Source organism: Pongo abelii, chromosome 13 (genome assembly GCF_028885655.2).
Source record: "Pongo abelii isolate AG06213 chromosome 13, NHGRI_mPonAbe1-v2.0_pri, whole genome shotgun sequence".
Lineage (NCBI taxonomy): Eukaryota > Metazoa > Chordata > Mammalia > Primates > Hominidae > Pongo > Pongo abelii.
The window spans coordinates 107,902,561-107,917,804 of record NC_071998.2 but is presented as its reverse complement, the minus strand read 5'-3'; the positions used below and the strand labels follow the sequence as shown (position 1 = coordinate 107,917,804).

The 15,244-nt window shown below is 43.9% G+C and overlaps 2 protein-coding genes across 17 annotated transcripts in view; one reads left to right on the top strand and one right to left on the bottom strand.

Moving 5' to 3' along the window:
* ASTN2 (astrotactin 2) overlaps window positions 1-15,244 on the top strand; it is a 997,527-nt gene that overhangs the window by 709,186 nt on the left and 273,097 nt on the right. Inside the window, exon 1 of one of the 3 annotated variants that reach the window (XM_054520538.2) lies at window positions 14,641-14,796. The exons of the other annotated variants lie outside the window; for them this stretch is intronic. Coding sequence (XP_054376513.2) covers window positions 14,688-14,796 — 109 coding nt within the window. The 5' untranslated portion in view covers window positions 14,641-14,687. Of the gene's footprint in view, window positions 1-14,640; window positions 14,797-15,244 lie in introns of those variants that run through there. 3 annotated transcript variants of the gene reach the window in all.
* TRIM32 (tripartite motif containing 32) lies at window positions 250-14,237 on the bottom strand. Of its 14 annotated transcripts, none has more exons than XM_024252115.3 (4): window positions 14,112-14,202; window positions 4,740-4,827; window positions 4,120-4,180; window positions 250-3,888 (listed from the first exon to the last, which is right to left on the bottom strand). In XM_024252115.3, exon 4 carries the CDS (start codon window positions 3,808-3,810, stop codon window positions 1,849-1,851), a length of 1,962 nt encoding a protein of 653 aa, XP_024107883.2. In that variant the 5' UTR covers window positions 3,811-3,888; window positions 4,120-4,180; window positions 4,740-4,827; window positions 14,112-14,202; the 3' UTR covers window positions 250-1,848. The 14 variants fall into 14 exon arrangements, with proteins under 14 accessions (XP_024107883.2, XP_009243074.2, XP_009243075.2 ...); XM_009244799.4 differs by having other exon boundaries at window positions 250-3,891; window positions 14,112-14,200; XM_009244800.4 differs by having other exon boundaries at window positions 250-3,891; window positions 13,830-14,112.

Below are 15,244 nucleotides of genomic sequence, written 5' to 3'. Positions count from 1 at the left end.
TCCACAGCAAACCATGTGCCAAAGCCCTGAGCCACTGTTATTGCCTCAGCAAGTCCCCCACTGACAGCAAAGACACATCTCCTGCTGCTGGGTGCCCCCACAGATAAAGTGGCTCTAACAACTAGTGGAGTCATTTGTGATGCACTTTTAATTGGATGAATTTCCTCTCAATTACCCAATCTTTGAAAATTGGATGCAATTTCATAATCAGAATATGGGGATTTCTCCAGATGAAAAGAACAAGACAAATAGTTCAACATCATTTTAATGACCTCTTTACCTATCCTTTGGCAGCTATTACGATACAAGCCAAAGAAACACTACTACCATAAAAACAATTTTGAGCAGCCCAGTTTAGCAAATTTTGTTTACATGAAAGTAAGGGAGTTGTTCTTTGGCTTGCCATCAGCCTTGCACCTAGAGTAAGATATATTACTTAGTAAACACCAAACCCTCAGGAACCTCATCACAGGTCTCTCACCCACTTCTGATCTTAAAAACAAGACTAACTTCCTTTTTGTGAGCTGTAATTATAAACATAAAACATACAGCAGAAGCTCAATTTAGAATAGGGTATTGGTGACTCTAAACCTTGGGGGATGATTCTGTACACATGTATTTGGAAGAAAGATTTGGATTATTATCTTTACATAATAGTGCTTTTGGCTGAATTTTGACCTGGGTAGACACCTACACTTTGAAAGAAGACAGTGAGATAAGGAAGCAAAATGGCATAGCGCAGGTTATCCCTCTTATCATCTCCAAAATTCCGTATTTAATTAAAAGACATGAACACCAGTGATGAAGAAACAGTTCTCAATTATTTAATGCTTGATAGAGAAATGGAAAGAAATCCTAAAACCAAATAGTATGTACTCACTTGAGGAAAACACAGAATAACAAACCAATAGTTTTGCTGTTTGTTTTAGTAATGAACATGAAAATGTGTCCACCTCTCCACTTTGTTGGCCCTGGCCTATGTTGTACAATTCCTTAGACACAGACCAGAGGAGAGAGGTAGTATGAAAAATGATGAGCCCTAGAGACTATCCAAATTTGCTGACTATATCAGCATTTGTTTGCTTATTTCCAGCTTCCTATGCTTTGGCATAATTCCAACCCATATATGCTTCTTTAAAAGGCAAGCCATTTCCAGGCTGAAGTCGTCAATACCAGCCAACTAGGGTCAATCCATTCTGTCACATCTGCAATTCTCAATCCAAGATGGCACAGATCCTCCAGGCGAGAGGTACTGCTTCCTAAAGGGCCTGTGTATCCCCTTTGGTAGCACTAAATGAATGACTTTCATACTGGTAAAGACGATCAGAGTGAGACATAATGTTACAGGAATATGATGTCTTAAATGTCACTGAAAGCTGGAGCAGATCCCACTGAAGCATGCACAGTGAATTCAATCAGAGTTGAAGAGAAAGTGTCACAGATGAAGCACATTATAATAGGAAGGAAACAATGGATCAAGGGCATCAAAGCCAAACAGGAAAAAAATCAAGGATTTAATACAAGGGCAAATTTCAAACATGGCACAAAGGGCTAAAGTGGCTCTCTCTACTAAAGCCTTGGAAGTGCCTAATTGCTAATCAAACTTCAGCTAACACCATCGTGTGTCCTATTTGGGCAGTGCATCTTTTAAAGCTCTAAATTTAGGTGGGAAGTGGGGAGGGGAAAATAACAAATAAAAACATTAAAAGATGGAACTTCTAAAGTTCTAGAACTACCCAGCTGGAATCAGGACATAGGCCGAGTCTATTCTGCATGTGCCACTAACAACCAAGAACTAAGGGAAGGGAAGTTGGCTTGGGAGCAGAAGAAACTGATATTTCTCATCCCCTATGGGGTGGAATATCTTCTCAGATGGTAGCTGTAGATCTTGATGCAATGATCCCAACAGTCCAAGACCAGCAGCTGCCCCTTAGGAGTGAGGGCTATGCCCACCGGACAGGTAAGTCCTTCTCGAATAAGGACACTATAGCCCCCACCCTTAGGAAAATGGAGAATTTCCTTGCGACTACTGTCAGCCACGATGAGATCACCACGAGCATCCACACACATGCCAGCAATGCAGCGGAAATCCTCATTCTCCGAGAAGAAGTGGCTTATCTGGCGACCCAGCTGCCCATCAGGGCCTACAGAGCCAATGGAAAAGCCACCCTCCAGGTGGTGCTCATTCTGCCGATTCTCCAGATTGAGGCCTAAGCCCTGGGTGAAGTAGACGGTGCCCTCAGCATCACAGGTGACAAATTTGGGCCGCACAGCACTACACAGGCAGCTGTATTTGACCACCCCTGATCCTCGATCAACTGTGAAACACCAAAGCTTTCCACCTTCCACATCGGTTACTACAAACTGGCCAGATGGCAGGGCTGTGATACCCCATGGTTTGCTCAGCTGGCTCCTGTGACAGGCCACGCAGTGGCCATCCAAGGTATATACCTTGAGGGAGTTATCATAGCTGTCGGTCACACCAATCAGCCCCTGGCAGTTCATTGCCACTGAGAGAGGAGTGAGGTTGGGTAGATCTGCCCCAAGGAAGCTTAGCACAAAGCTATCAATGCCACTGGGGCTGCGGCGGATTTCCTTCAAAAAGCCTTTGCGGGTAAAGACTTGTATACGATAGTTACCACGGTCAGCGACTAGCACTTCACCTTGACTGGTCACGTAGAGACTGACTGGAAGATTGAACATTCCTGGAGTGCTGCCTTTGGCCCCCATCTTCTTGAGAAAGAGGCACTGCTGGATATTGGAGGCTGCCTCAGGACCCCGCTGTTTAGCAGGTGAGGCCCTAGGGCTGGCAACCACTTCCTCCGGGCTCATGTCCATCTCTCTAAAAGTAACAGATGTAGAGGCAGCAGAGGCTGCGGCCTCCATGGCCCAGGAATCTTCCATGTTAACTGTCCGGGGCTTCTTAACAGCTTGCCCAATTTGGAGGGGGCCAACATGACCTACCTTAAGGAGCTCCACATCTTGCAGGGTAAGCTCCCGAGGCAAGCTGGCAGTGAGCTCTGGCTCCTCCTCATCAGCTGTCTCCTCCAGTAGTGCTACATCTGCCTGCTTGATCTTGGCCAGGAAGTAGTCACAGCGAGACACAGCCTGCACCTCTGCAATGTTAAGCAGGTAACTCTGCTCCTCTACCACTTGACTATTGGACTTCTCAACTTCAGCCAAAGAGCCTGTGAAGAACTTCCGAGAGCGAGCCAGCTCATCCTGGACCCTGCGCTCCTCATGCCCATACTCCTGGAGAACTGCTTTATACCTTGCCTGAAGGTCCTTGGAGACACCTTCCAAGGCTGCCTTCCGCCGCTGCAGCTCCCCCATAAGTTCCCGCAGACGAGTTAACTTCTCTCCAAAGTCCCGACGCCGCTCCTCAGCTGCTTCTTTGACAGGGAGTGTACAGTGGCCAGGAGGCTGATGGTCTGCCTCCCGGCAGGGCTCACATAACACCAAACCACAGCTCTGGCAGAATTGCCGGGGCAGACGCCGCCCACAGGACCGACACATGAGCAGCCCCACAGCCTCACTGAGCCCAGCTGTATCAATGATCTTTAGCACTGTCAGATTGTCTGTCAGCTGGGTCAAGCTGGTTATGCGGGTAATCTTGCTGCAGAAGGGACAGCGGACACCGTTGATGCTACTGGCCAATAGCTTCTCCAGGCACTGGCGGCAGATGGTATGGCCACAGTGCAGGAGCTTGGGACGCAGCTGCTCTTCTGTGAAGGACTCCATGCAGATGGGGCATTCTAGCACTTCCCGGAGGGCATCCAGGTTCAGGTGAGAAGCTGCTGCTGCAGCCATTGCTCTTCCTTTGAAGGGTACTGCTAGCACAGCTCAGAACTGAACAGCACAGTATTCATGCCCTAGAGGGTCAAATTCCTGCTAAAGAGAAAAAGAAACCATTATTCATTTTCCTCTGACTATATAAATAAATTCACTCAAGAAACATTTAGAGAATAGCTATGACCAGTCATTCAGTCATTCACTTACTTAACAACTATTTTATTGAGGTCTATTATGTGTCACATGAGGGTGACAGACAGGGAAACAAACCAGACAAAACACTGCATAGTGGGAAATAATTCAGATTCTGTAGTCTCAGACACTTACTTAGTTGCATGACCATAAGGAATTAACTCAAACTTCCAAAAGCTCTTTCCCCATCACTCATCTGTAAAATAGAAGTAATAATGGTGTCTGCCTTATATGGTTATTATAAGGGCTAAGTAACAAGATAAATATGATGTGCTTAGTATAGCACCAGGGAAGTAGTATACTTGTAATAAATGCTAATGATTATTTTCATATTTGGTGAATTTTACAACTTCTAATTTACACTAAGAGAAAAGCACAGGAGAATTACGCACAGTAAAAGGAATAAGTATAACATGCAGGTCCACATAATGTTCTGCTGGAGTACAGTGGATGGAATGATGGATTCTACCTAACAGACTTGGGGAAGGCTTCCCAAAAGCAGTTTCACTCCTAAGATATGTCTTGAAAGAAATGAAGGAATGAGGATAAAGGTACTTTAAGCAAAGAAAACCATGTAAGCAAAAGTGTGGAGGCTTTTTTTTTTTTTTAAATCATGTCACAGAGTGTACTGTGTCATGTTTGGGGGCCTAGGAATCATCCACAGAAGCAGAAAATTGTGTTGATTAGTTTTAGGTGATCTGCAAAACATCAGATCAGAAAATACACATTTTCCATGCATCTATCCTCCTACTTACCTATCCACCCATCTAAGTTTAGGTATCTTGTTCTGTACTAGATACAAGAGGTCTTCAGGATGCAGATCCTGCTCTTCAGATATTCAAACTTTATAAAAGACAAGACATGTAGGTAAATAATAATGAAGGCAGAAAGCAGTACTATAAATGAAATAGAAACTAAGTTTGATGGGGGTTGAGGAGTCATTCCAATTTGAAGGGATACAGAATTTTCAAAGGGAAGATGACATTTTATATTGGCCTGGAAAGATGCATAAATACATGGAGAGGGAAGAAAGAAGTGGGCAAAAGGCACAACCTTAACAAAGTTTAAAAGGCAAAGGAAAGGACAAGAAGTTTCATGTATTAGAAAGAAAACAGAGAATACTTAAACTCTATGCATTTTATTTTCTCCATCTTTAAAATGGAAATAATACTGTCTTTACAGAGTTAATGTAAGAATGAAATAATATATAGAGTGTATAGAATGCTAAGATTTGGCTCTGCACCAAAAAAGCCTTAAATGAATTTTAGTTCTCTTTTTTATTATCCTTAGATTAAAACTGTGGGAGTATATATGGGGAATAGAGTAACAGACTTGGAAAGGTAAATTGGGGGAATAATTATAAAAGGTCTTCAGAGCCAAAATGAGATTTTTGAGCTTCATTTTCAAGGGCATGGTGAAGCGATGAATGTTTTGAAGCAGGAAGATGATATGATCAAAGCAGGAATGGAGTGGGGAAACAAATCAGAGAAGACAGGGATAATGGGGAGTCTGAACTAGGGAGCAGGTGGTGGAAATGGAAAGATTCAGTTGAGCAATACCCAGAAGTATAATCAGTAAGATTTGAAAGGTGAGTGGATTATGGTGGGGGAGTGGTGAAGAGCTGAGATAGCCAAAGACTCAAGCCTAGATGATTTAAAAAATAGCAGCGCCTTATCAAGACAGTTTATTTCTGGCTTAGAGTACCCTCTGCTTCACCGAGTACAAACCATGAACACTCCAACCCTCTTGATATACATATGCTTATGAAGTTGACCCAGAGAGATCTCAGTGCTCTGTAGCCTTAGGTCACTGTCAACGTATATCCCAAATCAGAATGACTAGGTCTAGCAAGTTGAGGCATATGATAAAGTCAGTGTTTCATAAATGCAAATCCTACAGCTGTATCTGTGCAGTCTTGTGATCTGCAGATGGTCAACCACTCAGGAGGAGGAGGAAGTGGAGGGCAAGTTCGTATGATTTTAAGGACAATGCATTTAGCTCAAGAACACTTTGCACATGACATCAACTCTTTCTCCAGGCATAGAGAAGAAGGGGAGTTAATGTAGAGATATATATTACAACGAATTTCTACCATATTAGCTTTGGAATGCAATCTGACAAATATAGAGCAGCAGACATGCACAATTATCTAAAGTCAATCCTTCCTCCCTGATATCCCACTTCCTTTGTACTGCAAGGGAAACTATGCATCTAGTGCCTATTATGTGCTAGTTACTATGACAGATACTTTATATGCTTAATCTCTTTTAATCTTCATGATGACACTATGAAGTGGTAATATTTTTATTATCCTATTTTACAGATGAGGAAACGAATGCTCAGAAAAACTTGCTCAAGGTCACGCAGCTCAAACATAGTGGAACCCTGAAGTACAGATATTTTTACTTTATTTAACCCAACATTATTTCAAGCTATTTTTTACTATCACATAACAATGATTAACTAATGTTCTCTTGACCAGGCTCTGGGGAATGCTGCCTTATAGCATATGCATTTTCTCCATAACAGAGAAGGAACACTAATATAGTTATGAGATTCTGCTGCTAGAGTGGGATAGATTGATTTATTAGCTGAGTGAGCTACTCTCACACAGCAAGCTTGCAACCCATTATGACTCAAATCCATACCTCAGCAAAATAATATTTACCATATATCATGAGCGTATGAGGTCTGATGTGGACATCTGAAACTATGAACGGTAAATTCTTAAATGCCAAGTGTCTAGGGGCAATAGTATAGACATACTGATAGAAATTACAACTCAGGGCCAGGCGCGGTGGCTCATGCCTGTAATCTCAGCACTTTGGGAGGCTGAGGTGGGCGAATCATGAGGTCAGGAGATCCAGACCATCCTGGCTAACACGGTGAAATCCTGTCTCTACTAGAAATACAAAAAAAAAAAAAAAAAAAAATTAGCCGGGCGTGGGGGCGGGCGCCTGTAGTCCCAGCTACTCGGGAGGCTGAGGCAGTAGAATGGCGAGAACCTGGGAGGCGGAGCTTGCAGTGAGCCGAGACGTGCCACTGCACTCCAGACTGGGCGACAGAGCAAGACTCCATCTCAAAAAAAAAAAGAGAAATTACAACTCAGGATCCACGCAACCCTTCTCAATTCTAAATCAATAGCTACAGTTCTCTCTTCTATCGTCTGGGACAACAGACTGAGGACAACATTTGGAGTTTGAATCTATAACGTTACCTTACAATGCACAGGGACATCTGTGTTCTTCCCAGAGCTGGCAATGCAGATCAGTTTATTAAACAAGGCTGCCAACTTGTAAAAATAGCAGCAAATTATTTCCCAAGCTTTCTAGAATATCATATCCCTCCTTCAATTGAAAAGCTTCCTACCTCTCTAAGACATCAGGTTTAAAAAAATGAATTTACTATGCCCACATCCCCAAATTATCTCAGCTGACTACAGTTTCACCAAGTTCTCTGAGGATGTCAAGAATTCCTGCCCCAAAGCTGCCATGCTTTGCCAGGAAAACCTGTGTTCCCCTCACTAAAGCATAAGGCACGGATATAGTCTCAAACCTGGAAAAAGCCAGAACCACTTTTCCCATTTCCATGACTTGAAAACACTGCTTTGTGAAGGATCCTAGCCTGAAATGGAGCTAAAAGACAGGCAGATACAGCCTGTCTCCTCCAGAAGGGCACATCTGGTCATTACTGTTAATACTGAGAATGACTCAGATAGAAGGTCAATTTGACTTCAGTTTCCCCAAAAGACTACACAAATAAAAGGAACTGTCTTATCATTCCAAATCTTTAAGTAAGCTGTCCATTTTCTGCCAGCTATCAACTGCACAACCAATCAGAATGAGTATCCAACATGCTATATATCATCTTGGCTCCCTTCATGATCCCTTGAATGTCTGTTTCCTGTTGTGCACTTTGTGCCATTAATTCTTGACCTCCCACCTCATCTAACATCAGCTTACCATCTTCCCACATCCCTTGACCTAATGATTAATACTGTACATCCCATACCATATTGTACTAGCACATCTCTTCAGCTCCCGATGAGCATCTATCCCTTAAGCTGTGTCTACTCTGGCTGCCCTAAGACTTAGAAAAATTACATAATTATATTCCATATTAATCTAGCCTCTTCTAGCACCACTGGGTTTTCCCCATTCCATGAAATGAGTAACCAAGGTAGCAGAAAAAGCAAACAAAACAAAAAAATGGACCTTGAAGTTATATAGAACTGAGATCCTATCTTAGCACTGTCACAAGTTGTGGGGAAGTAGGCAATTTATTTAACCTGTCTAAACCTGTTTTCTTAGTTTATAAAAAGAGTACTGTAATGACTATGGATAATGCATATGAAGTAATTAGCCTGATACCCATAGGAGTACAATAAAAGGATGCTAAATAAATAATAACCAGAAACAGCATTAACTAGTACTGGTATTAATAACGCATTCAGTTTACAAACTACATTTTGAAAGCATGAACAACCTTTCCTTTCATGGCATATAAAGGCACATAAAGATTAATAAAAGGGCTGGTCAGTTTTGAAGAGTTTTAATTGAGAATGCTAGACATCCAGGCTAAAAACTGATGGGTAAATGAATTTACAACTTCTCTTGCCCAGAAAATGAGCTGCTGTAGCTCCTTCAAGCAGAGACTAACTATGAAATGCTAGAATTCGTAGCAATCTCCTTACTTGAGACCAGGAAGTGGAGGTTGCAGTGAGCTGTGATGACGCTACTGTACTTCAGCATGGGCAAAAGGGGAAGAAAAGGTAGTAATCTCAAGTTGTAAAATAGATGAGAAAACTAAGACCAGGAGAGGGAAATTAACACCACAAATCACACAACAGAACTAGGACTAAAAGACACGAACTAGGAGTGGACAGTATTATATAGATTAAGGAAGCAGGCCTGAGGGATCAGGCTTTCCTGGATTTGAGTTCAAGCTCTACTACTTATTGTGGAGACATGAACAAGTTATTAATACTTCTGTAGTTCTCAGTTTATCTATGAAAAGGGGCTTTAAAATAGTATCTTCCTCACAAGGTTATTGCAAAGATTAAATGAGATTATGTGTGTAAAGCACTAAGTACAGTACCAAGCCAGGCATGCAATTAACTATACATAAATAATAGTTTTTATTATTATTAGCAGTAGTGGTGGCAGCAGCAACTGCTGCTATTAGAAGAAATGAATAGGCACTTTTCAGCAGACTGTACCCAAGGCCCCAGATACATACACCTAAATAATAAAAATTCTAAGTCCTCCTAGAAATTGTTTTACCTGATCCCAGAATCTAAAGATTAGAGATGATCTAAGGTTTCAAATCTTCACCTAATACTTGAATCGCCACCATGGGGTGGTTCTCTAGATATCTCCATTTCCTATACCTATATCAGCCTTTGGTGGCTTAGACCATGAGCAAAACTGGAGAACTTTAAGCAATTAACAAAACAAATCTTTACTAAGCACCTACTATGTGTCTGGCCCTGTGAACAGTACTGGTGATACAATTTTGAGCAAAAACCAGACATAAACAGTGCCTTCCCCTAAAAACTAGACAACATGTAAAATATTGCATTTCCTTTCACAAGACATAAAGATCCATCCTACTATTGACACGCTCCCCTGGTTTGACTGGGTTTTTTGCAAGGTTTATCTCATTTCCTTTTATGTCAGCTTTCTAAACTTTATTCCTCATGCATTCTAACAGAATGCTAATCAAGTGCAAAACTATCACTGTGCCACCAAAGGCCACTCGTTAGCAGGACTGACTTTAAGGAAGTCAGTGAGGTCATCACCTGACATCCACTCCTGTGTGTGGGAGAGGATTCTGATGAAGTTTAGATTACTCAGGGCATTTAAGGCACCTGCAGACAACTAAGATAAACTCAACAAGTAGGGGCTTATAGGGAAACACAGGCATGCTCCTGAAGTTGTACCAGTCTGGGGCAAGCAAAACGATCCAGAAGGAAGTATATTTGTAGAAAAAGAAAACTTTAGCTAAACTATGTCAAGGGCAGGCTAAATGAATAACAGGGTTTCCTGGAAAACATGCTTGCCTGTTGTCTCTGTCTTCCTCTAAGACTGCAGGACCTAGAAAGACTCCCTTGCATCTTTCACAAACATCTGAGTAGTACCTACGCTGCCAGTATGATTCAAGGAATACAAGACAAAGGAAAAGTCAACAGCCCTTTCTCAGGGATCTCCAACTCACCTCAACCCTCTCTCTCTTTCAATTCCTTGCTCTGCATATAACATCTGTTCATTTAATCATGAGATTATGATTTAATCATGAGATTATCGAGGAGATCCTAGGAAATATACAAAATGGGATGAGAATTTTGGGGAGACTAGCAGAGACTACTTAGGGTTATCAAAATCTGGCAAAGAGCCTGAGCAACATAGTGAAACCCCATCTCTACAATAAATTTAAAAGATAATCAGGTGTGGTGGCATGCACTTGTGGTCCCAGCTACTTGGGAGGCTGTGATGGGAGGATCCCTTGAGCCTAGGAGGTTGAGGCTGCAGTGAGCTATGATTGCACCACTGCACTCCAGCCTGGGTGACACAGCAAGACCCTGTATAAATAAATAAATATGACAAAGCAACACTTAGTTCTCTTCCAGCACTGCCTTCCTCTCATAATTGCTAACACTCTTAAAGCAACTACTATTTATTGTCAGGCATTTTTTTATATGTTCTCATAGTCTCATAATAACCATGTAAAGTAAGTGTCATTCCTCTTCAAAAATAAAGAAACCAATGCTCAGAGAAAAGTAGCCTGTCCAAGGTCTCAAAACCAATAAGTAATAGAGCAAGGATTCAAATCCCAGTATCAACTCCCAGCCATAAAATTACTAACTTAAAGGATGTTTCATAGTTCCCTAGCTTTAGACAAAGTCTGGCTGAGAGGTTGGTAAGGGCACCTAGAAATGATTCTTAAATTTGATTGTTTTACCAGAAAGACAAGATGGAGGGAATGTCACAAAGGTTACACATCAGTGTGCACAGACAATGATCTACTTTAAGGGCCTTATAAACTTCTGGCTTCCAACCACTCTCCAGACATAAACATAGGGGCTCTGAAGGGTTGGAAAAGCCTTCTAATAAAACTACTATAATGTAACACAGGTGTAAGACAGAACTGGGTTTGTATCCTAACCTAGCCACTTGCTCTGTAGCCCTGGGTAAGTCATTTAACCTGTTATTTTTCTTATCTGTAAACAAGGAATAAAACCTAGACTGTTAGCAGGATTGAATTCACTAAGATAATGCACATAATAAACACTCAACAAATGATAATCATTTGCATTTTTAATAGATTGAGGCTGACAGGACAAGTGCTGTAGCTAGTGACAAGGTAACATAGGAAATTAGAGTAAGGAGTTTAGACAGGGCTGATTTAATTTCCATGACATATTTTCTTTCAGGGATGTGCATGGATATTCCAGCTAAGTCTTCTGTCAGATACAGTTTAGCTTTGTTTCTGAACTGGCTTCAGCAACCCTGTAGCTAGTCCTGGAAATGATAGAGCCAAATTCTGTTCCAGGGAAAAGCAGACCAAAAGAGACCATACAGAACAGTAGTTACTCTCCTTCAGAGTATGACTGCCTTCAGCCTCAGTCCCTGCTATGAGGTGTTTTTTCAAGCCAATGGCCTTCATACTTCACCCCATAGTCCGTTGCACCTCATCCTGCCTGATAACCTCAGGCTCCTCTCCTTATGTAGCCCCTGGTCTTGGTCTAAGAGCAAACCAAGAACAAAGTCCAGGGCTCCTCCTTACCTAATCAGAGAGATTTACCCCCCAACTTTAGAGTTCAATCTGATAGTCAGTGATACTCACTGGGCAATCCTCTTTTTCATTAGAGGGGAATGGGCTGAGAAAATAAGACTAAGCAGGCCCTAGCAAGGAAGAAGCAAAGAAAGCGGGAATATATGGAGTTACAGAGATCTGGGTATGAGCTTAACTGTGTCATTCCTAGCTATGGAAACTTAGGCAAGTCACTTCCTAAACCTTAGTTTCCTCATGTGTAAAACTGAATACAGCAGAGCCTACTTAGAACGACTGTCATGAAAACTGAGTAAAGAAGTAGATGCAAGACTAAAAATTACTAGATTTTGAGAACTTAACTATGTGCCAGATCCTAGACATGCTAATTTACTTCACTAAATCCTCACAACAATTCTGTGACATAGGTCCTGTTATCATAATCCCATTTTACAGATGAAGAGCCAAGGCACTGGGTGGTTAAGTAACTCACTCAAGGCCACAAAGTCAGGAAGAGATAGAGCTAGGACTTAAACCCAGGGTATCTGACTTTAGGGCAGAGTGCCTCAACTTTGGCATTACTGACATTTTAGGCAGGATAATTCCTTACTGGGCTGGAAGGGCGTATCCCATGCATTGTCAAATGTTTAACATTAACATAAAACATTATATTTAATGTTTAATCTACCCACTTGAGGCCAGTAGTATCCCCCACCCTGTGACAACCAAAAAACATCTCCAGACATTGCCTAATGTCTCCTAGGAGACAAAGCCAGCCCTAGTTAAGAACCACTGCTTTACAGTCTAGCACAGGGCTAAATGCTCAATACATAAGGGTTCCCTTTTTTTTTTTTTTTTTTTTTGTTGTTGTTGCTGTTGTTTTGTCTCTCTCCGAGCCCAAACACCTCACTCACACAGCCACTGCCCCTTCAAGCTGTAATGGATCTTATATAGGATAAATTATTCCACTCATTCCCCTGGAGGTCTCACATTCTATCTGCTATCGTAGCTTGCGGGGGTACAAGGAAAAAGGGCTTAAGCAGATGACCTTGAATAGTTCCATTTCTTCTTCCCCAAAGCCTACTACTTTCAGTGGGCCGGGGGGCCGGTGGTCAGAATGGAGTTAGTGGCAATACCATACCTGCCTCATGATAACAGATCTTTCTTTAATAAATGAAGAAGATTTTGCCCTTCACAGGGATTACCACACTACTTCAGGATATCTGAACTGAAGATTTATCACTTTGTTCCTCAGCACCTGAACTCTGCTCATCAACATATACTCATCTAGTTTTACACATTACTTTTAGGTCCTTGGGTCCCCTGAACTCCCTCTGTCTCCCATGCAGCGATTTAAGGAAAATCTCTTTAGCAGCCCAAGACACCAATCCACAAATCTACTCAGGGTCCTTTGATTTTATAGCCCAGTTAGGACATCTCCACCCCACGATTCAATCCTCTCCAAACCCTGTCCCCAACCCTCTTACAATTCCAAATTCCAATCTTTGGGGCTGTATATTGCAACCCTCGTCAATTCCTCACTCATATGCCCCAAATCCCTCGGACACAGATCCTTTAATCCCTATTTCCAAATCTCTGCCGCACTCAGCCCCGCACCTCAGTTTAACGCCCCAATTCCTCACCCCAGATTTCTGCTCTCCCTCAATCTGAGCCCCCATCTCCTGCATTCCATCAGGCACTGTGCCGCCCTCATACCCTGCTCCTTCCTCTTATGCACTGAATGTCATGTGCTGCCTTCACACCTCAGCCAGCTCCCTTCTTTCTGCTAGCAAGATAGAGTCCCTCAAGAACTCACCCCACCCCCTCAATCTCACCCTCAGCCCACTCCGAAAACCCTTTCTCAATAGCCCTTAAGATCGCCCTAGACCTTGCTCCTATCATCTCAGACCCTATCCTTGCCAGATGCCTAGCGCCCCCAGATTCCCTCAAATCTCATCGGGGCCCCCCAGTTCCTTCATATTTCTGAAATTCTGCACCCAGGTCCCTCCAGGGCCCTGATTCCCTCCCATCTCCTACATGCTGCACCCCGTTCCTCCTCAGAGCCCCGACATTACCTCATACCTCCCGAGATGCTGCAACCGCAAATCTCTTCAGAGCCCCTCGCTCCCCTCCCCCAGCTGCATCTCCTCGGATCTCCTCAGCCCCAAGAATCCCTCCCCAGCCTGCCCCTCGCAGCCCCACCCCCACCCTAGTCCTGCCCCCCAGATCCGGTCCCCACACCCTGCCATTCGGGCGCGGCCGCTGCACGCCGGCACGTTCCCCCGCCCGGCCGCTGAGCCACGGCCCACGACTCCGGCCGCGGTCCCCAGTCCCCAACCCTCCTTCCCGCCCCCTACCTGACCGCCCGCGGCTCCGACGAGTCCACCGCCGCCAGCCCACCCGCCCGCCTCCCTCTGCGCACGCGCCGTTGAGCACCCCTTGCCGGGCGCCAATTCGCAGAGCTCCCTGTCCGTCACTGAGCCCCGCCTCCCGAGCATGCTGGAGCTTGTAGTGCAGCGGGCCCCAAGCGCGCGGGGCAAGGCGGCCCTGCAGGGGTGAGCTTTCCTCTGAGAACTCGGGGCGTTAGCGACACGTAATCCAGTTTTCCGTCTCCTTTGTGCAGATGAAGAAACCGAGGCCCATGGGCGAAAGGGACCTGCTCAAGTTCACTCAGTAAGTCAGGAGATAAGCCAGAATGCGTATCTGACTCCAGTCTCAATGTCTACCCCTTCACAAAACGGTAGCCTCCAGGGTAGTCCTCAGCAAAGCGTTGGCACCTTACTGAATCTGTTTTTCCATCTGAGAAATGGGCCAACGGAAGAATCAAACTTCCATTCTGGGGAAGTCGAGAACCGGGACTCCCTAGGAAGTGCAGTGCTTTGGCCCCATGTTCTGTGCTCTGACAGAGAGGTGCACTAGAGACAAGTTTATCCATGAACACATTGCTCTGTAAAGGAATGTTTTGCCTACTCAGCTGGGAGGCCGACAGCAGAGGCAGACATGGGGAGTACCCTCTGCAGCCCCTGTCCCCGCAGACTGAAGGTACCCGGGAACCCAAACCAAGTGTAGTTTTGGGGAGTTAGGGGTGAAGGTGGAGGAATCTTACCAGGTGGGAGGTGATCTGGCCTGAGATTTGAGGGAATCTGGGGCACTAGGCATCTGGCAAGGACGAAGTCTGATACAGGACTGGCTGGCCACGACCTGCAGTCCCTGAAGTAGTTTGGGGCCAATCACCTACTCTCCAAGGTGACTATACTGTACAGCTTAGGAGCACAAAGGAGTTTGAAGTAGGATGGACTTGGATTTGAAATTCCCCTTAGCTGTGTGACCCTGCACAATGATAAAACAATAAACAAAAACAATGACTAACATCTTTGAACACTCGCTGTCTGGCTACAGCTGAGGACTTCAGGTGCATCGCTCACTAAATCCTCATAAGGACCTAATGAGATAAGGCAGCTGATGGTTAACCTACACCTGTTGTGTAACC